We start from the raw sequence: 23055 nt of genomic DNA, 5'->3' as shown, positions 1-23055 counted from the left end.
AAGGATGAAGAACTATGGCATCACTGATGTTTCTTATCTTAAAAAACTACAGTTTAATCATCCTCTCATGTTATATGTAGTTTGCTGTTGTGTGAATAGATAAGAGCATATACCCATTTACCCATATAGAAAATGACAGGTAGTTATCACACACTCTTTTCTTTAAAGGTGCACAGTGCATTTTGTTGTTTCTAATAGTGCTAGCATAGCCTGTTGATCTAGTGTTGCTTGGATGTGTTTGCAGTCATACTATAAGCACAGAATGTGTTATGACATGAATCTGGTCTCCTGGTTCAACAGCATTCCATTTTTGAAAAAACCTATCCAGTTACTTGGGCCTCACTTACCGTACTTGGGACTTACCAGTTGGGGAACCTTTGTGTTTTTTTGTTTTGTTTAGTCACATTATTCTAAGGCTAGGGACAGAAATCAGCCTGGCAAAATCCACAGCCTGATTTCAGCCCGACCACTAGCCGAATCTTGTTTTCTGCTCGAATCTGGAAGTATTGTGTGGGCTCCGGCGCAAACAGCCTTGGCGAATTTCAGCTCAAAATGCAAAGTCTGCTGAGTCTGTTCGCTTCAGAGCCGACAAGAAGATTCAGCTAGAGGTCGGGGGCTGAAATAACCCTGCAGATTTTGGCAGGCTGATTTCTCCCTCTTTTGTCCCTAGCCCAGGGGTGTCCAACCTTTTGGCTTCCCTGGGCCACATTGGAGAAAGAAAATTGTCTGGGGCCACACATGAAATACACAAACACTTTTGATTTGTAAAAGTAAAGAAAATACACAGAAAATAACTACAATACCAGTTGGATAACCAGATGGACACTGGAATATGGGACTTATTATTACATTATTATGATGTTTCCTCGGGAACTGAGCGTTTCAAGCTGGGCCGCATTCATATCCATCCTGGGCCGCATGCAGCCCTCGGGTGCAGGTTGGACACCCCTGCCCTAGCCTAAAGTCTTTGCTCAGCAGAAGGCAACTAGGGATCAGGGACATCACACTAGACAGATAATTACAGTTGAGGCACTGTTAAACTTTATTAGTCATGTCATTCACAGCAGGGATTCCCTGGGTTTGGAGTGTTGATCTGAACCGCTCTCCTTTTTAATTCTTTGTGTTGGAGAATCTAAAGGAAGTAATGAGATAATGAATAATGAAACTATGTGTTCCAAGATCACATCAAATATATGTAGAAATGGTGACTGCTTAGATTGTGTCTCCAAGACCAGTTTATAATACAGGAAAAAGTATTCATAGATTTGTTCTGCTAAATAGATGTTATATTGGAGACAAATCCAGTTTTGTTACTAAAGGATATGTAAAACCTGTAAACTTTAGAAATTGTTGAGGGTGCTTTTCTAAGCACTTTTGCAGTTTATTTTTTTTCTGTTTAAAATCTATTAAGCTGAAGTGCTAATATGATGAATTTTGCAACAACGGCTCCATCTGCTGGTCTGTTCTTGTGACAGTACAGATGGAATGATATATACATTTTAGATGGAAAACAGCTTAATAGCTTTAAAAACTTAATGTATATTGGAAAAGTGCTTAAAATTGTTTATACAGATGGGGATTGTGGCCAATAAGGTGGCGGGGGACACAGGTCATTAGTATGCTCCATTTGGTTATTGGCTGCCAGCTAGTTATGTCACTGTGTGTGCCGTTGGGGTTAATGCTATCCAGACAGATGCCTGTAAGTTCCTTGGTGTCCCATTGTACTGTCCAACTCCAAAGAGCACCCTGGTGCCATAGGATTTGATCTTGGTTCCTAAGAATCTACATATATCACCAGTGGACTCCTCTAAACTAAAATGTGTTATTCCTGATCTGATTCCCTCCTGGTTACCACTGCTACTGCCCCCATAGTGTGGCACATCTAATAGCTTGTGGCTCATATACACTCATGGCCTCCTGGCAATCCCTGATGTTGCTGCACCCCCAGCCTCCCTGCTACTTATGCCACTGACTGAATATCAAGGTGGATACAGATTGATACATGTCTAGGATAACAACAGCATTTACATGGGTGGTTAGACAGGGATCAGATGGATACATGAGTATGGTCTGATTTGAGTGAGAGGGTTAAAGGGGTCTTCCTCCTACTTTGTGCAGCTGCGCATGTGCAGTAGAACGAAAAGCCGAACTTTAACTAAAAAGGCGGCTATTTTGTTCAACTGCGAATTAATTTGCCCCGGTAAATTTGAAGACAGAAGGATCGATCTGTGGTGCTCACTGGTATGACCTCGGGCTGGTGCAGTTTTCTGCTGATAGGAGCACCGACCCGGGGTTTCAGGTAAGTAACTACAATCACTTGTGGGTGCCTAACATTTGGCACCCCCAAGTGCTGCAAGCCTTTCCTTCTCCATTTCTAACTGATACAGATGAAAGTGAATACTACTCTTCTAGAACAGTCTAATGTGCTTCAGAGAAGGAACACAAATTCCTTAATAACTTCAAATAGTTCATATTGTATTAAACCAGTAGCCTTGTTATTTTCTACTTGATAAAATAGGCACGCACAGCCGTACCTCCCAGCCTCTTCATTTATTGTTACTTGATAGAATACTGTACATAACCATTTCTTTATCTTGGATTCCACATGGATATACATCTAACCATATCAAGATTCAAATTTGCATTTTGAGGATATATATACTTACGCTCCAGAGGAATAAGAGCCTGGAGTCCTTGGAGTGAAGCTTAGCTGCAAAAGAATTTTGGGCTCAGTTGGAAACACATGGTAATCTTTTTTTAAAGCACCAATAAAACCAGAAACTGACTGTACATGTCACGTTTACTGCACTTGTACCAACATCATCATAAAATTAGTTTCATTATTCTTTTCATAAAATAAAAATGACATACCCGGATTGCTCTGAGTCGGTCAGTACTGTTGCTTGGTGTCAAACAGGATTCCATCAAACCACCTGCTGGAGGATTATAGTAATTAATACTCACGTATGATACAGTATAGATACATTATATAATATGTTTCCAGAATTAATATATCATTTGGCACCCCCAGTGATTTCAAATTTCCTTTAAGAGTGGTGGCAGACGGGGCAACTTGGGGTTGACTTCGGAAATCTGAAGCGATCCCTCCAGCGATTTGTATTCTAGCCAGTGGGAAGGCAGTAAGGGGGGGGGAGTAGTAGCCCGCAGAAGAGGAGTCTCCCCTTCTGCCACCGCCCTAAGTCGTTCCTGTGGTAGGCTACTTTCAATGATCTTATCAACTAGTCTACAGTCTTATATCTGCCATGTGGTTAGTGCCCATTTTTTTGCACTTTGTACACTTTATATATGAGCCCTTACATTGACCTTTTCAATAACTTTTAGTATGTTATGGATATATTGTAAACTACTTTTTAGTTAGCATTCATTATTTATTTAGGGGGTTATTTACTAAAACTCAAATTAATCTCAGTCTTTTATTAAAACAAAGTCGACCAAACTCCCTTCCACGAATTGAACTCATTTATCAATAATCTTTCTCAAAAAAGTTAGAACGAAAAAATGTTGTGACAAAAATGATTCGAATCATATGATTGACACTCCGAAAACTCGACTTTTCGAATTGACCGGCTCCTGATAAAATTCTGAATTCCAAACTGCTACATCATTGATGAGGTTAAGCTCAAGTAACCAGATAACAGTTGAAATTCCAAGCCTGACATTTCGTGAACAAAAAATTTAAAAAACCCTATTGTACACTGTCTTTAAATACTGCTGTATGTTTAATACAGATAGTTAATTTTAAGGTTGAATTCATCTTTATGAATAAAATGTACGTATTATTTATACATGTTAAACAACCCAACATTATTTTCTGCATGTAAGAGGCATGTAAAGGCAAAAAAATAAAATCCTGTTTTTACTTTACTTTAATGAAAAAGAAATCTATCTTCAATATACTTTAATACATAAATGTGTACTGTTTTTATTAGAAACCTGACTGTATACAGTGAAATTCTCCCTTCATTTACTGCTGTGGAAAGGAATTGTCAGCCGGTCCCTAACTGCTATGCAGGGAAACAATCATACTTATGAACAGCAGGGGAAGCCCCCGCCTTATTTCCCAGCCTTTCAGAATTCCAGCAGCTTTGTTTCCCTGTAGAGCGGTCGGCGACTGTGTAGAGATTTGTATTGAATTTTATTTTTGCCTTTACATCCCCTTTAATGTTTCCAACTCCAGCAGCAGGGACAAAGAACGTGGCGCCAGATGTAAACAGATAAACTGGGATTCTATTTGGAGGATTATTTTCCTGCAGCCACTGGTTCTGCAGAGTGGGAGAAAATTTGTATTAAACAATACTAAAACTATAAAATCCACATTAGATTACAGGACAACACAGAACTCAGTGCAGTCTGTATATTCTGATTATTAATCAGTCTTGCTGTTTCGGCTTCTGGCAGATATTATTTGACTTGTGCTATTTTGATAGTTTATGATGATACCTAATCAGCAGCCCAGACCACACTGAGCATGTGCACAGTCTTGGTCTTGTAAAAGATGACAGCCCCCTGTGGACAACTTTGAAAGCATAAATCATTTGTTTGATTAGGCTTGTGGTGCAGTAAGTTCATGTTTATGTTTAGTATACAAAATACAGCATTTCTAGCCTTATTCTATTTTAGACTATCCTTGTCCTTTAAATTAGTGGACATATTATGTCTCACCAGTAGATGTCTCTCAAAGTGCAGAGTACAACCAATACAATACAATACCAACAGCAAACAAATGGATTTTTAAAAAAAAAGTCAAAACTTGGCTTCTTATTGGTCCTTGCAAGTATTGCTCCAAATGCTATAAACAAAATCAGAACAGACCCTAGCAGTGCTGGTAAACTGGAAATGCCTTTATTTGACCACATGACCAGGCAAAATGACTTGAGATGGCTGCATCAATACCAAAATTACAACCAAAAAAAATACACTTGCTGGTTCAGGAATAAAATGTTATATTGTAGAGTGAATTATTTGCAGTGTAAATAGTATAATTTAGAAATAAAAACGACATCATAAAAATCCCTTTAAGAACCAATAGAGTTTTTTCTTGTCAACCATCACGAACAACCAACATAACAGGGTTTGTTTCATTACCTGAGAGTAGTCGAGGAGAGTTATTGTTAAGCTGGGTTTGACTATGATCTCTGGATACATTAGTGAGTCCTTCCAAAACAGGGCGATTTAGTACAGAAGATGACTGTGAAGATACACTGTAAAATAAAAAACAGCACTAAGATTTCGTCACAAAGGTTTCCGTTAACAACAGCAAAAATATAAATATCTAAAAACAACTGGAAAAAAACTATTGTGGATAAATAGTGTGATGGTCGACATATTTATTTACATATATACAGTATATAAATATTACGCTTATATAATAATAATGCGTGACATTCAAAAAACCCTTTTTGCTGGTTCTTATCTGCAGTGTCATTAAAAGACATTGATGAGTCACTGAAATGTCAGTGTACAACTAAATCCAGAAGGCTATCACATGTACAAATGAATCTGGAAGGAGATCAAGAAAGGACACACACTGCAGTGCAGGAGTGTACAATAAAGCACATTACACTACTAGATGGAGCTAATGATTTATGTCACATGAGCTTATGTGGGGGGGAGGGGTTGTTATGTGGTTTTATTAAGTCAGTGGCATACAGCAGACCCTGTGGTCACTGAGGGGGCCTGGGGTAGAAGGTGGCCCGGATCACTTGAAGCGAACTAGCATAATTAGTGTCCAGTGTTCCTTTGTTAGTTTGCATATGTAAATAAATGGTTCCTGGGCACTACCTTTGTTAGTATATATTCAATTTCAATTTAGTGATCATGAACTGCTTTTCTTACCGATGGGAGACACTGCTTGTAGACATTGGAGATCCTAAAAATAAAGCACAATCGGGAATTTTGCACCGACTTTGACATGGATAAAACATGTAGAAAGGCAGATATCAAAGAGAACAGTTTATTCATAACAATCAGCTATCTAGAAAATAAAATCATGGCACCATGTTTAAAATCAAGCCCAGCATGAAAAAGGTCTAGCTTATTTAACTGCTCATTTTCCCATGTTCCAATATTTTTATTCATGATGCAATAATGCTTACCGTAACTGGATACTGGTGTGGTTCTTTCCTGTACTCTGCCTGCTGATACTGGCTGCTGTAAAAATATATATCTTCTGTTACATTAACATTTATGACTGCACACTTTGTTGGCTGTCCCAAATCACACAAAACACTTGTAGTACAGGCATAGGTTTATAGCGAGATATATATCCTAAGAAGTCTACCAATGTCTCTATAGGTGGAGCTGCCAATTGCAATGGCATTAGGACGCTGTGTTTTCACTGTATAATAAAATATTATATTAACTAGGTAATTCTTGCAGCCAAAAAGTCCTCTGGTATCTGTGCAAGTGTAGAGCTCTTCTAGATTAGAGAATTGAGAAAGTACAACATTAGACTTTCAGAGTTGTTCACCTTTCAACACTTTTTTTCAGTTCAGTTTTTTTCAGACAGTTCACCAGAAAAAGTCTTTATTTTTGGTGAACAATCTGAAAACAAAAGAATTGAAAAAGTGTTTAGAAGGTGATCAACCCCTGCAGTAGGTCAAATATGCTGCTTCCTGCAATGTCTGTCCTTCTAAAGGGAAAACAGAATTCTGCAAACAAAGAAAAAAAAATCCAATATACATCACAACCAATAAAACTACCCATCCATATACTGTACAATATACTAATAATATATACTGTACATATATATCTATATACATATCTATATCTATATATATATCTATATATATATATATATATATATATATATATATATATATATATATATATATATATATATATATATATATAAAACAAGGGAAAGTTGTGTTTACCACTAATTTTGTAAAACCATTATATATATATAGACAACTACAAGAGACATTTTGAGTACATTATGTAATACTGATACCCCATACCATGTTTTGGCTATTCACAAGACATCATCCTAAACATGTAGAGCATATTAGATCATGAAATGACTCCAGTTACTGACAGTGTGAAAAAGAGGGAATGCAGGATTTTTGTTTATTAAACACTATAAAGACACATAAACACAAAACAAGGTCAATGCTGCACACAGTACTATCTATAAGTAGTTGTTAGGGATTAAACTGAACTGCATTTTAGGTTCAAGTTTTATGTGGTTCACAAATGGTGTTTAACAATTCTCAACCCTTATCCTAGGTCACTCCCTCATCTTTTTTATGATATTCTATAAGTAGCCAATTTAAACACATTGTGGGATGTCAGTAGGGCTCTCTTACCAACATCGATGCTAATTTGCTCAAGTACAGTTGCAATAACACCTAATTAACATAAAATAAAAGCAAATATCTTACTGGTTGCTATGACATTGAAATTTCATATGAGATTTGTTCCTTTATAGATCATTCCATAAAGACATATTTGGCTGTATAGTATTGGCTGCACTATGTTTGGATATATGTGGATTTTGTTTTTAGAATTCTAGTTATAAGCAGATAGGGCTTTACACTTACACTCTGTCCTCCTGACCGTGATAGTCCACGTAGCAGTGATTCCAATGAGGACGATCGGCTATCAAAAATAAAGAAGCAACGATCATCTTAGTCTGCTCTTCATCATCAAAGCTCAATTGAATAGAAATAATATAAGCAACTTAAGCACCAAAAACGTGTCTCTAACATGAACTCCATACCTTGTATCAAGGTTGCTCTGCTGAGGTGTAACTAAAACGATTTAAACACAATAGTGCATGTAAGTAACAGGTTTAGACAGACTAAATGCCATTTTCTAACAAGAAATATTATATATGACAATGATTAAGAGTGAGAAGAATAGCCAGACCATTATTACTTTGATGTAATCCATGGTTTCTTCATGTTGTTTATGAGGAAGTGGTTTTGACCATGAAACGCGTCAAGCGTGGATCTGTTTGTGTGCTTTATGATTTTAAACTATATCAAATAAAGTGTTGGTTTTAGTCCCGCGAGTGCTCCGTGTCTAAAAAATGTACATGGTCTTCATCATGTATTTTGTGTGGTCTGTCAATTATTAGCATTTTTATTCTGCCTATTTATAGCCTGCAAGGGGAAAACACTATCTTGTTGTCACCCCAGCAACCAAAATCAGACTGACTTAATTGAGTTCAATTATATTGTTATTCCTATTTTTTTGGGAAGAGGCATGTTGGAAGATCTGTAGCATTATGTCACCACAGCGATCTATTACTCAGAGGAGAAAAATGCTACATATCTCCCTCCATTCATAGCGAATGGGAAAGACCCTATGGAACCTATGCTTCATATATTTTTTCATTTTGCTGTAAAATTTATTGCCTGAAGCTTTTACATTACCTATCTGAACCCCCATTTTCATCAATGAGGGGGCTGCCATAGTGTTAAATGTTGACAGGTTGAAAAGGGACAGTCAAGTTGGCAAAACAGGTTTGGGTACTTCACGTAACATATGACCTATAAGTACCTATTGCCTATAGCTAACTTTCAAAGTACATTTAAAAATAAATTTTTGCATGTATTTTGATATGGATTTTGTTTGTCCTTTTAAAAGTTTGATCTAGTTAGCTTACTATAAAATGTATGTGCTGGTGGAATCAGTCTACAAGAATACTAGTTTAAAGGACAAGGAAAGGCAAAAAAATAAATCACATTTTTACTTTCTTTAATGAAAAAGAAACCTATCTCCAATATACTTTAATTAAAAAATGTGTACCGTTTTTATAAGAAACCTGACTGTATGCAGTGAAATTCCCCCTTCATTTACTGCTGTGGATAGGAATTGTCAGATGGTCCCTAACTGCTGAGCAGGGAAACAATCATACTTATGAACAGCAGGGGGAGCCCCCGCCTTACTTACCAGCCATGCAGAATTCCAGCAGCTTTGTTTATGACAATCCCTAAGCAGCCCAGACCACACTGAGCATGTGCACAGTCTTAGTCTTGCAAAGATATTTACCAAAATTACAAGATGACAGCCCCCTGTGGCCAACTTTGAAAGCATAAATCATTAGTTTGATTAGGCTTTGTGGTGCAGTAAGTTCATGCTTATGTTTAATATACAAAATACAGCATTTCTAGCCTTATTCTAATTTAGACTTTCCTTGTCCTTTAATAAAAGTCCGAGACACATGTATTTCATAGATATATTAAAATATCAGTTTAATAACTCTTCTTTTCAGATGTGTACTCCCTGCCTTCACCAGAGCAGTCTACAACAGCGAATTAGAAATTATTTGTGCAGCATAAAAGTAGTATAGGCATTCTATTATAACTAAATGAAAGGCAGACTAGCAGAGGATTTACTGTTTGATCCAATTGGAAATCATCTAATCAACTCCTTTGATCATCCATCTGCAGATGACACTTTTATAGTTAATCCATTCCGGCTCTTGGATTGCCTTGCCGTGATTTTGTTTCCTATTTGTGCTTAAAACTTACAACTGAACTGGCAATTTTGTATGCGCATAAAGTATGTAATTCAGCAATGGCCGCCATTCAAAACTCTGCACAGGTTCGTTATAATGCAATGGTTGAAGCAAACGTGCAAATTTGCACTTACAGCAAAGGTTAAAGTTGCACAACGTGCACAAGGTAATATCTTTTTATGCACAAAGGCTTCAAGGGAATACCTTCACTACTGAGATCCAGATCCTCACAAAATCTGGCTAGAATTCTACTTTTTTTCTCCATGTTTTGTGCTGGTTATAGGTTCATCAGCTTTGATGATAGGTAACTGTTAAATGTTATAATGTTTGTTTTGGGTTTGATGTTCTATTAAATATTAAATGTCTGAACGTGTTGTCACTGTAATACATTTTGATTTCTACACATTGCTTGGTAGTGCTGTGTGAAGCTAAGGGACTAATAAAATAAAGAGAAGCTTATTGCAGCATAGAAAAATACTACAGTAATGCATGACCTTGAAACTTGTTTAAAGACTCAACTCAAACATAATGTGGAATTTGAACACCAATGTATATTCAAGAGCTGAGGCAGTTTTAATCCATACAGTCACTTAAAAAAGGTTGATGATAACAAAGTCATAATTTTGATAAGCGTAGAGTTAGTTTACTTTGCCAGTGGAAGTACCCCGCAGGTTCCATTTACCTGTCTGAGTAGGAGAGGTGATGGCAACAGGTCGAGGTGTGCATAACCTGACAGGACAAATGCAAAGACAGTAAATGCATTCAGAAAGCACAATAAGGGTGAGAAAAATACCCTAACACACTTTGCAATTTATACATGCAGCACTACCTGTTCTTACCACAAAGTAGCACTCTGACACCAATAATAAAATATTTGCTTAACATTTAAATCAATCAAAAATACAAATAAGAATCTTAGTACACCTGTTATTGTTTTGTGATCTGCTCAGCGAACCCTAAATAAAAAACAAAAAAGATTAACATATGTGAAAGAAGAAAACAAAAAAATACATTGTTTTTATATCACAGCATAGCATTCATTTTATCAATATTGGTAAGAAAATCATATAAAAAGTCTACCTCCAGCACATTTCCATTACCTTAAGGGCACTAACCAGAGTCCTGAGTTCTGCATTGTCTTTTTTCATAGATTTCAACTCACTTTAACAAAAAAAAGAATATGTCACTAACTGCGGATTAAATGTGCATAATTCTTTTCAGCAATTTAGCAAAGTTATGCATTTTTCATATCTTACATCACTATGTAATTTAAAGTACTGCAGGGAATGTCTCAATCACTGGGGGTGCCAAATATTTAACCCCCCCCCCCCAGTGATTGTAATCATTTTCCTGATAACCTGGGCCGATTGAGACTTTCCTTCTCCGGTTGCCCATAAATATACATTCAGTTGAAATATTTGTTATGAAATGATACCCTTCTCTAAAAATTGTAAATTTGTATAGCTTGTCCAGATTATCAAATGAAGAAGTCTAAAAACACATACTCTGTTGTAAAGCAATGGAAATTGAAATCCAATTTTATAATTTGCCAGTTGGAGAAAAAGTGCTTGCCTTTGGGGGTTGTGGTCACTTTTTTTTCCCGAGAGACCATAAAAAGAACACATCTGACATATTCTACGGATATAACACTGCTGGTTAGAGTAGGGTTCCCTGTCGGACAGTGATACTACCACTTCAACTGAACCTATCAACTGCAAGCCCCAATTGCATTATAAGAGCTTGACAGCAGTAACATAAAAATCTTGTTAAATGGCCGCTACCAACGTTGTGACTCTTTCTTAAAAAAATGCAATTTCAGGCAACAAACATACATTATATTACACAAAGCACCTGCTTCTGGGCTGTTTTTGAGCAATTTTGTATCTGCAGCCTAGCAGCTGTGCCTTTAATGATGCATCTGGGGCAAGGTACAGGCAGCAATGCTCACAAGCACAAGGGAGCACTGTACTTAAGGGCAATGACACACTGCTTTTTCTGACCCACGTTTTGTCGCGGCTACAAAATGCCAGAATGTACCCTACTGAGAATCATGTAATTACTCAAAAATTTATACAATAGAATTTTTGAGCAATTATGCAATTTGATTAAGGCACACAAAACTCCAGAGCTCCCTTGTTCCAGATTCTCCTGCACTCTTGAGGTGAGGGCCATATGTACTGTATAAAGGGCTCTTATAAAAGGGCGTATTTGGTGCATTTGAAACATGTAAATTTACCTAAACAGATGAGCTAATTGAGTTCATTCAATTCTGTCTGGTTGAACCCACCACCATCCAAATCTAGCACTCCTGCAGACTCAGATTTGTGGCAAGGCCAGGGCCTAGGGTGGCATAAATTGAGGGGTGGCATGCTGCCCAGTTGCACCGGTAGTTAGCTTGATTCTGGAGCACTAGGCACTTAGCACTTTAGTATGGAAAGGATTCGCATGCTCGCGATCCTGTAGGAGGGAGGGGGGTACTAAAGGAAGCTGGCCTTCGACGCCCTCAGGGTGAAATCCGGCCCTGCACACCTGCATTATAGTGTGATATAATAAACTCAACATGCTGCATTTTTATTTGTTCAACACATGTTCATAATACAATAAAATAGATAGATGTATGTTGAATTTACAAAAATGTTTTGACCTTGGTATTTTTTAACACATAAAGGGCTCTTACACATGGGCATTTTGACTATCTTTCGAGCGATCCACTGTATGGGAACGGAGGAAGAAACACAGCCGCTGCTTTCAAATGACTTTGTATCCATCAAGTTGAGTTCCACCTGTGTTTGGCACTTGACTACACCTCAGTCATCTGAAAGAAGGTGCTGTGTCTCTTCCATTGGGAAGTATCAAAGATTCACTGCAGGGGAACACAGGCCTATGTATATGTCAGAGCCCTAAAGCAGACTTAAGCAGCAAATCAGCATTCTGCACAAAAAAAAACGTAAGAATGTGATTTCTTTGTCCGTCACTATGCGCCAATTTTTGTGTACACTGAGCAAAGCACTTGTTACTGCCCCTATAGATTTGCAGCCTGTTGGAAATGCCTCCCGCAATATGTACTGATTGAAAATGAGCTATATAATATGCCACTCTTACAAGTTTGATTTTAAAGAAAAGAAAGAAAGGAAAGGATGAGATGAGATGAGATCTGAACTACAAATCTCAGCATACCGTTAAGCTTTAAGGAGTTAGTAAATGACTAGGCTACTATTATGATATTTAGAATAATCAAGGAAACAAGCCTGTTGACATGTTTTCTATTAAATGTTGTTAAATAGTTCGATTAGTTGTTAGATTCATTCAAAAAATATGCCATATTTGCAGTGATATACAGTATATTTTAATACCTTTCTTGACTGTCGACCTTCCGAAGAGCATCTTGCAAAGCACGCTGAGTCTTACAAAGGTAATGTTTATAAAAGGCCATTTGGAGTTCAAACTGCTGCTTTTGGAAGCTTGACACCTGTGAGCAATGGAGATAAATAGACTAAGGCCCAACAGTGGGTATTCCTACCCATGCATTTACTACAGTTACTCAAAGCAGGGTCCTGTTTACATTTATTATTAGCTAGCAACCAGTCAGTGGTTTGAATGAGAGACTGGAAGATGAATAGAAGAGAGCTGCCAGAGTCAATGACTACCATTTGAAAGAGACAGAAGAAGAAGGCACATAATTCAAAATCTATAAAAAAAAAAAAAAATTTAAATCTAATTGGTTGCTAAACATTCCATAAAATACTAAAACTTAAAGTTGAACTACCCCCCCCCATTAAATACATTTTTGTAAGAGTCAGAACTGGGGATCTAAAAAAGTTATAAACAATACTGATTCCAAAACTTCAACTGCACATTCTCCTGATGAGGGATCACTGGAAAGAGAACATTAAGCATTGCAAAATATGCCCGACAACCCTTTGACTGCAACCCTTTGACTACTAGCAATGGGTACAGCAAACAGGTCACTTTTGGAGGTCCATAGCTTTTGCTATGGCAATTTGCAGTTTAATTTAGTAGGGGATGCATATAAGTAGGGTGGACTGAATGAACAGCAATGTGAGCTTTTGGATCAGGCTCTTGACTCCATCATATTTACAGAACACACCTGAGCAAATTGTTCAAAGTACTTCTGAGCTAACTGTTTGTGGTTTCTGAAATATATCTTCTCCTGAGGTTTCATCTATAGAAAAGAAACAAAATAACTTAAAATAAAGTCATACAAAAAAGGAGTACAATGCAAAAGCAAAGAAACAATGTAGGTGATGCATGTTAGTGCATGTATGGGATCTTGCATCTGGAAACCTGTTTTCCAGAAAGCCCTGGAATATGACAATGCCATATTCCATTGCTTTCTGGATAGTGCCTTATTTAAAGAAATAACCACATCTATACAGCGTGTAAAGTCATCTTTAGAAAAAATATATATGTATAAATAAATGTAGTAAGAGTAACATTTTAGCTGATGGATATTACTCAGCAGGATATTTGTAGTGCAGAATGTACTTTCAGCTCCCGCTCCCCATGAATCAGTATTTCTCCAGTTAAAACTATATCCCACACACTCACATTATCTGATAGGGACAGGTATCTGCAGGCTCTTTTGCAGACGCTGCATTTATCTGCACAGAAAAAGAAAATGGTCAACATTAGCTATTAACTACTATTAAGTGCTAGCTCAAAGTGCGAGGGGCAGGGTTCATATGCTATTCAGCAACATCCACTGAGCATCCAAGCCAGGTGTTATACTAGTACAGGGAAATGGTGCTGCTGTTTTAGTAGTCTTCATGTATTGTATGAGATATAGAAAACACACAAACATAGACTAACAAAAGAAAGATTTTAAAAACCTATTATCTTTAAAGGGATCCTGTCATCAGAAAACATGTTTTTTTCAAAACGCATCAGTTAATAGTGTTACTCCAGCAGAATTCTGCACTGAAATCCATTTCTCAAAAGAGCAAACAGATTTTTTTATATTCAACTGTGCAAATGCTCAGTGACTACTTTTGCTAATGGCAGACAAGGATATTTGTCGCTAACTGCAGGAGACAAATCTCCAGAAAATACCATTGCGTTGGCAGTAGAACATATGAATCGCATAACCTACAGAAAAGTACAGAGAAGGGAATTCACGCTCAATGCTAGGCTATTACCTGGAGATCTTTTTCACTCACAGGTAGTGCAGATTTCACACATATTTTCAGCAATTCTGTGCTTCAAGGAAAACTAAAGCTTAAAGGCTAAAATTAAATAAGTTTTATCAGAAAGGTCTATATAAATACGCCAGTAAACCCTCAGAGTAATGCTGCTCTGAGTCCTCTGTCAAAAGAAACATCACATTTCTTTCTTTCTATTGTGTATACATGGGCTTCTGTATCAGACTTCCTGTTTTTAGCTGAAACCTCCAGGGCAGGGCTTGAGCATGCTCAGTTTGCTCCTCTCCCCAGCCCTCCTCCCTGCTGTAATCTGAGCTCAGAGCTATAAGTGAGCAGGGAGTGACTCAAGCAGGAAGTGATGTCACACCAAGGTTATATGGCAGCTTCTATCCTAAACAGTGTTTAGAGCTGTTTAGAGCTGTTTACTCAGGTATGGTAAAGCATTCTGCAGAATAAGCATTCTAGCTTGCACTATTGTGGTTAATCTATTGGCAATAAACTGTCTTGGAGCTATCTTTCTCCTTTAACTAAAAAGTAGGGCAGAAATGTTGTACAGGGATGGGATCTGTTATCCGGAAACCCCTTATCCAGAAATCTCCGAATTACTGAATCGCATCTCCCATAGACTCCATTGTATTCAAATAATGGAATTTTTTTTAAAATGATTTCCATTTTATCTGTAATAATAAAATAGTAGCTTGTACTTGATCGCAACTAAGGATATAATGAATCCTTATTGGAAGCAAAACCAGCCTATTGGGTTTATTTAATGTTTACATGATTTTCTAGTAGATTTAAGTCATGAAGATCCAAATTAGGGAAAGATCCATTATCTGGAAAATCGCAGGTCCCGAGCATTTTGGATAATAGGTCCCATACATGTACATTATGTTTTGGTCTTCTGTACCAGCCCAAGGCAACCTCAGCAGTAAAGACCTGTGTTTCCAAAGTTGCCCCCTGTAGCTCCCCATCTTCTTTTCTTCTGATTCACTGCATATTCCCTGTAATGCTGTCACTTACTGAACTTAGAGACGAAAGTAACAATATGCTGAATAATTAGAATATAACGATGTAACAATATCAGGCTCATTAGTAAATAATTCAGATTAATAATTCAGCACAAAAACAGCACAATTAGCATAAGAATTTAATAATCAGCCCTGTAGACTCAGCATATATGACAGGCCAACCTCCTCTTCTGCTTGATGATTTGCGGCGGCCCCTAAGATTAGCTTTCAAAGCACACTGAGCATGTGCGTGTCACTGACACTCCTAACAAAATTCAAGATAGAAACTGTGATTTCTTTAAAGACCTGGATCATTACTACTATAGAGATGCTGAACCCTTAGGCTGGTTCAATAAGGTCAGTATATAAAATATATGGTTGAATGCATAAAAAAGCCACTGCAAGGGAACACAGGAGCAAAGCTTGGGTATAAGAGCCCTTACCATATCATAAACATTGTTCTGTACTCCAATGATAAAGAATCTTTTTCTAGTCTGGGAATGAGGTTTTTTTTATACCTCAAAAGGTATACAGTACAAAATACTTTAGCATTGGGTATTTTAGCTCTGCTGCCTAAGACACATTCATTTATTATGTTATCAATTCATAATATGGGCAGGTATAAAAGAAATGCAATAATAAGACCTGCACAGTGCAGTAAAAAACAGAAATGGCAAGCGCTACAGCAGACTTCAGCAGTTAACTCAGCTTTTGTTGAGATCAGCAATCATTCAGGCTTACTTCAACCCTCGAACCCACAAACAAGAAACAGCCAAAAAGGAAACTGATAAGAAATGGAATTTCAGTAAGGAAACTAAAGAACATCATTTTAGCCTCTGTACAACTTTACACAGAAATGGTTAAATTAATTAATATTACTACTTGTTAGGATGCAATGAATGGACTTTTTCTAGTAGTGTATTAAAACTTTTATAGCAGAGCTGATCCCTTAAAGCAGGGGTCCCCAACCTTTTTTACCCGTGAGCCACATTCAAATGTAAATAGATTTGGGGAGCAACACAAGCATGAAAAAGTCCCTTGGGGTAACAAATAAGGGCTGTGATTGGCTATTTGGTAGCTCCTATGTGGACTGGTAGCCTACAAGAGGCTCTACTTGGCACTATACTTTGTTATTATGCAATTAAAACTTGCTTCCAAGCCTGGAATTCAAAAATAAGCTCCTGCTTTGAGGACCCTGAGAGCAACATCCAAGAGGTAGGAGAGCAACATGTTGCTCACGAGCTACTGGTTGGGGATCACTGCCTTAAAGTATCAGTAACACCAAAATATTATAGTGTTTTAAAGTAATTAAAATATAATGTACTGTTGCCCCTGCACTGGTAAAACTGATGTGTTTGCTTCAGAAACACTATAATCGTTTACATAAGCAAGCTGCTGTGCAGCCATGGGGGCAGCAATTCAATTTGAAAAAAGTAGAAAAAGCACAGGTTAAATAGTAAATAACTGAAAAGTTTCCATTGTATTCTACAGAGCTTATCTGTTTTCTGCTATGTAAACCTGAGCCTTTTCTCTTTCGAATGGCTGCCCATGATTACACATTTTTACAAGTGCAGGGCAACAGTAAATTATGAATTAATTACTTTGAAAAACTGTAATTTTTTGGTGTTACTGTTCCTTTAAGATTAAAGTAGGAAATAGAAGCTAGATGTTCTGCACATCTGAGAGTCACCTGATCACGGTCTTAGCATAGGATTTAAAATAATACTATGCACATGCGTCTGTTCTAACCACAAGAATCAGAAATAACAGTCTGCCTGTGTGCAATGACCTGTCACCCATTTATCCTCACATGCCCGCTCACTCATCAGCAACTCAGCTTTTAAGTTACAATTGCATAGCATTTTCTCTCTCCTATGTATTTATATTCGGGCACCCGGGGAACATTAAGAAGCAAAATGCTGCCCTATCTAAGATTTATATGAATCTATATATAAATGACAACTCATTTATACATTTTTACAAAAAATCTCAAAATATACTTGGTATAATGTAAACCAGTAATTAATAACTCATAACAGAGGGCCAGCATTGTAAGAAGCCTTGTGTATTTCCAATAGCTTTGTGTGTTTTAAAACAAAGATACTTCGGCATGCATATTTTACAAAGTATTTTTTTTCTTCTTCTAGAATTTCAAATACCTTGAAGCTGTAATTCTTTTATGTTTATTTGCTGTTAAAGCACAGTAACATGTTGCTCGACAAATTTCAAATTTCAGAAGCATGAAAAAGTATGAGCTGTTATGCATCTGTTAGGGCTCTTACACACATGCACTCTTGCTGCATTCCTCTGCAGTGGAGCATTCATGCAACTTGATGCAGGGAGGCAAGTGCACTTAAGTGACTAGGTCCCCCTGTTTAATATGGTTAGGTCTTGTTAGGTGCAAGCTACTGTACATCTGCACTTTGCTCAGGAGCCGTTGGTGGGAAGGGAGCCAAATACCACATGAACTGGTGCCTTCATTTGTCCAGAAGAGTTTTTGGGTAACAGCACACTAGGTGAAATGCAGCATTTTTGTGTGCCTGTCACTCAGCGGGGGCCCATTGCTTGGGTGATTTCTAGAATGGTGTACCCCTTCCACAAAGGCAAAAATACTCAGTTGACAAAATGATAGAAATTGGTTAGTGTGACAATACCCTTAGTGCTTGGATTTGGTGGTAAAGTAGTAATAGGGACTGTTTCTATTTTAACAATTATGATACAGATAAGTACAAAAAGAAATTGAGATGTTCATCCTGGGCGAGTCCATTCACATTATCTGCAGTTCTATTCTGGGAATGGTACTGACCTTGTGAGATGCACTTCTGGCAGAGTAAGTGCCCGCAACTGGTGATATGGAAGGGTTCATTCTGATTTAGGAAGCACATATTGCAGTGGAACCAGTCCATACCTGAAGAAAAGCAACTTGCTTTATTCAAAAATATACTTATGGCATATATAACAGCTCTAATAGATCCTCCACCCAAAGACTGTTTTTGGCACAGTGAAAGAAAATGTTACATAGTTACATAGTTAAATTGGGTTGAAAAAAGACAAAGTCCATCAAGTTCAACCCCTCCAAATGAAAACCCAGCATCCATACACACACCCCTCTCTACTTTTCATTAAATTCTATATACCCATACCTATACTAACTATAGAGCTTAGTATCACAATAGCATTTGATATTATGTCTGTCCAAAAAATCATCCAAGTCATTCTTAAAGGCATTAACAGAATCAGCCATCACAACATCACCCGGCAGTGCATTCCACAACCTTACTGTCCTGACTGTGAAGAACCCCCTACGTTGCTTCAAATGAAAGTTCTTTTCTTGTAGTCTAAAGGGGTGGCCTCTGGTACAGTGATCCACTTTATGGGTAAAAAGGTCCCCTGCTATTTGTCTATAATGTCCTCTAATGTACTTGTAAAGTGTAATCATGTCCCGTCAGCAAGCGCCTTTTTTTCAGAGAAAACAACCCCGACCTTGACAGTCTACCCTCATAATTTAAGTCTTTCATCCCTCTAACCAGTTTAGTTGCACGTCTCTGCACTCTCTCCAGCTCATTTATATCCCTCTTAAGGACTTGAGTCCAAAACTGCACTGCATACTCCAGATGACGCCTCACCAGGGACCTATAAAGAGGCATAATTATGTTTTCATCCCTTGAGTTAATGCCCTTTTTTATGCAAGAGAGAACTTTATTTGCTTTAGTAGCCACAGAATGACACTGCCCAGAATTAGACAACTTGTTATCTCCAAAAACCCTAGATCCTTCTCATTTAAGGAAACTCCCAACACACTGCAATTTAGTGTATAACTTGCATCTATATTATTTTTGCCAAAGTGCATAACCTTGCATTTATCAACATTGAACCTCATTTTCCAGTTTGCTGCCCAGTTTTAAAACTTAGACAAATCACTCTGCAAAGTGGCAGCATCCTGCATGGAACCTATAGTTCTGCACAATTTAGTATCATCTGCAAAAATAGAAACAGTACTTTCAATGCCCACCTCCAGGTCATTAATAAACAAGTTGTTTTATTTATGTAATTTCATCTAACATTCAAATCTACCTCACTTAAAACATTATTTGAAAATGTAATTGCAGCTGACAGCAGTATCTGTCTAGCAATTTATAGTCTCTTCATGCCTGGCTTTAACTCCTGAAACAACGTTGCAAGCCATCTGATTATAATGCCTGGAGAAGACCAGACCCTCAAGAGAACACAAAAGGATAAACCTGCATTGCTTTCAATAATTTCAACAATTATATTTACAAACAATTTTAAAGGGGTGGTTCACCTTTAAATTAACTTTTAGTATGTAGTAGAATTGCTAATTCTGAGCAACTTTTCACTTGGCCTTTATTCTTTATTTTTTTTATAGTTATTGAATTATTTACCTTCTTCTTCTGACTCTAAACATCTTTGAAATGTGGGGCTACAAATGTATTGTTATTGCTACGTTTTATTAGTCCTCTTTCTATTTAGGGCCTCTTCTATTTATAAACCAGTCTCTTACTCAAATCAATGGATGGTTGCTAGGGTAATTTGGACCCTCGCAACCAGATTGTTGACATTGTTGCAAACTGATGAGTTATCCAGATATTCATCGGGCAGACCTGTCAGAGAGCCTATATACCTGGGCAGAAAAGGGGCTAAATCAGAAGTTTTCATGTGATCATGTATTGACCACCTTTACTGAAACAAGCAAGCTCACAGAGAAACTGAAATACACAAACCCCTTAAATAGAGGGTCAATTGCACAACATACAGATACACATCTAATACATACATTCATGCTGATAGCACACACAGGCTGGAGCAGATCAGAAGTACTCACAATAACACAGAAACAGTGTCACACAGAAAAGCATGCACAGACACACTGTCACACACACAAAGATACATAGCTAAAGACAAACACACACATAAACAACTTTCTCTTTCCCAGACAGAAACTCTCTGTGTCTCCCTGCACTTTGCATATGACAAAGTCTCAAGAAACGTGTAAAGTATTGCATTGATTAAAATACATTAAAGCTCATCTTGTGACTGAAAACTCTCTGTCTCTCTCTCTCTTCTCCCTATTCACTGTAAAATATACAAATACATTGTGAGTAGTGCCCAACAGTCCTGACCTGCAGAGGATATGGTAGAGCTATACTATTCCCTCCTGTGCACTTCCTGCTCCTAAGCACTGCTTCCTCCTTTTTACCCCGCCCACCTGTAGTTCACACCAACTAATTCAGTCAGCCTTGCTTTGTACATAGTTGCTCAGTGAGGGAGATGTTTAGCACTGTGTTGTGCTTGGTGATCTGTCCACAACAAAACCTGTGGCAGTAACTTTGGCAGGGATAAAAAGATTGGAAATAAAATTATGGGAAATAAATTCACTTCAAAGGTCAGCGAAGCTGTAAATATCCCAAGCCTTCATTTAAATCTGCCAATAGACATGCGACCTACAAGTGCATATACTACAATTTTATTACACTGCACATGCTCAAGTCTCAGTCTTCCCAAAGGATTTCCAAGAAATTGAATATAGTCCACAATGGTTCTGTAGACACCTGGGCCAGAGTACTTTTTTCAAAAAAAGGAGCATTGGCTCGGAATAGAAACTTATTGATTTAATTCACTAATTATTGCCTCCCTAGTGAATATTCCTTGGCCTTTAACAATATATAAATATATATATATATATATATAGAAGTGAAGAATGATGACACTCACAGGATTTTCAGGAAAAAATAAAGAAAACTTTTTATTTAACTTGACGTTTCGATCCCTCACGGAGATCTTCTTCAGTACACAAACACTTCTACATTTATTTTGTTGGCTCTGGCACCCAGGTACTCCATTCTGTAAATGGTGTGCTCCTTTGGAACTGTAAATATATATATATATATATATATATATATATATATATATATATATATATATATATATATATATATCCTTGAAACGTTGGAGCACTGTGATGTGTGAAAAGTAAGATCACTTGATTTACTAAGGGAAGTGCTGGCCTGGGAATGCTTTATTCCAAATTGTGAGTATGTGATTGCACCCCTGAAATTGATTTGTTGGAGTGTGGATACTGAAGATATAATATATATATATATATATATATATATATATATATATATATATATATATATATATATATATATATATATATATATATATATATATATAATCTGTTTGAATATCCTCACTCACATTTCAAAAGTCCATGGTGCCTGGGTGCATACCACTATCTACGATTCTATCCAATTTGTCAAAAGGGTTGCACTCACGGGTCTTATGATCAAAAATAAAATCCTTTATTGAAAAATGTTCACCGACGTTTTGTCTCATACTTCAACCTTTTTCAAAGTTACACATTGTATTCACAATGACCTCTATATACTGAATGTTTGGCAGGAAATTCAAATTTTCCACCCACCTTTGACATCACCCCCTGATCCTACTATTTACCTCCCATCTAGTGGACAAGCTATTGTAACTAAACCGACACCATAGTATATACACATATCCACCTTCTTCTGATTTGTAATAAAGATACTGTGTTACCATGTTAATCTTTGTGAAAGTGTTCAAAAATGGCATTATGTATCATTACAAAGCAACATCAGTGTGCCATGCATCTATAAAATCCATCACCCAAAACAGCAATATGTGAATTGAAAACATTGCATACTATTCACCATACAATCTCTCTGGCGTGTCACTTACCCCAAAAATGCATAACACCAAACTTTAATCGCATGAATCTGTATATATATCCTTTGATTATAGGTTGAGGAATGCTGGGAATTGTAGTACAGAGGATACAAGGGTAAATATATCACAGGGCTAACAGATAAGATAAGCCATGGTAAATAAATCACATGCTACTAGAGCAAAATTTCTACACAGCAAATTACTACATAGCTACAATTACTACACACTGTCTGCAGTTGTATTATTTCCATTCAATAACTGAACCACAGTATCAACAATGTCCACCACAGTCCTTACCAGTTTCTACAGGTGAACTGCGGAGTCCATCTTCACAGGTTGTATTACAATTGGTACTGCATCTGCTCCACACAAGACAAGAAAGCCCTGCAAAGAGTGGTGAAAATGGCTCAGAAGATCATTGACACACCCCTTCCAGTAATTCAGGACATTTACACAACGCAATGTCGCCGAAAGATAGAGCCCATCATGAAGTCATCCTGCATTGCCACTTTTCTCTTTCCTGCCCTCTGGCAGGAGACTCAGGTCAATCTGCACATGCACTGCTATATTCAGTGTCGGACTGGCCAACCTGGATACCAGGAAAACTCCCGATGGGCCCAGGTGTCAGTGGCCCTCATGCTGATAAACATTTGGCCTATTTTAAGGCCATTCCCTATTT

At 37.4% G+C, this 23055-nt stretch overlaps 1 protein-coding gene across 3 annotated transcripts; it reads right to left on the bottom strand.

Moving 5' to 3' along the window:
- Window positions 1-1024: 1024 nt before the first annotated feature.
- rnf212b.L (ring finger protein 212B L homeolog) lies at window positions 1025-22823 on the bottom strand. 3 transcript variants are annotated; one of them, XM_018259390.2, is made up of 16 exons: window positions 22674-22823; window positions 18460-18561; window positions 14057-14109; window positions 13596-13670; window positions 12841-12956; window positions 10588-10648; window positions 10412-10443; window positions 10170-10216; window positions 7742-7772; window positions 7563-7620; window positions 6117-6171; window positions 5857-5890; window positions 5107-5222; window positions 2872-2936; window positions 2667-2710; window positions 1025-1132 (listed from the first exon to the last, which is right to left on the bottom strand). In XM_018259390.2, the coding sequence occupies exons 2-16, from the start codon at window positions 18557-18559 to the stop codon at window positions 1111-1113; spliced, it is 909 nt and encodes a 302-aa protein (XP_018114879.1). In that variant the 5' UTR covers window positions 18560-18561; window positions 22674-22823; the 3' UTR covers window positions 1025-1110. The 3 variants fall into 3 exon arrangements, with proteins under 3 accessions (XP_018114879.1, XP_018114882.1, XP_041420822.1); XM_018259393.2 differs by lacking the exon at window positions 22674-22823 and adding an exon at window positions 20795-20876; XM_041564888.1 differs by lacking the exon at window positions 22674-22823 and adding an exon at window positions 20795-20876 and having other exon boundaries at window positions 2872-2933.
- Window positions 22824-23055: the final 232 nt, after the last annotated feature.

The sequence above is a fragment of the Xenopus laevis genome, chromosome 1L (genome assembly GCF_017654675.1).
Source record: "Xenopus laevis strain J_2021 chromosome 1L, Xenopus_laevis_v10.1, whole genome shotgun sequence".
NCBI lineage: Eukaryota > Metazoa > Chordata > Amphibia > Anura > Pipidae > Xenopus > Xenopus laevis.
This window is presented reverse-complemented; position numbering and strand designations above follow the sequence as displayed.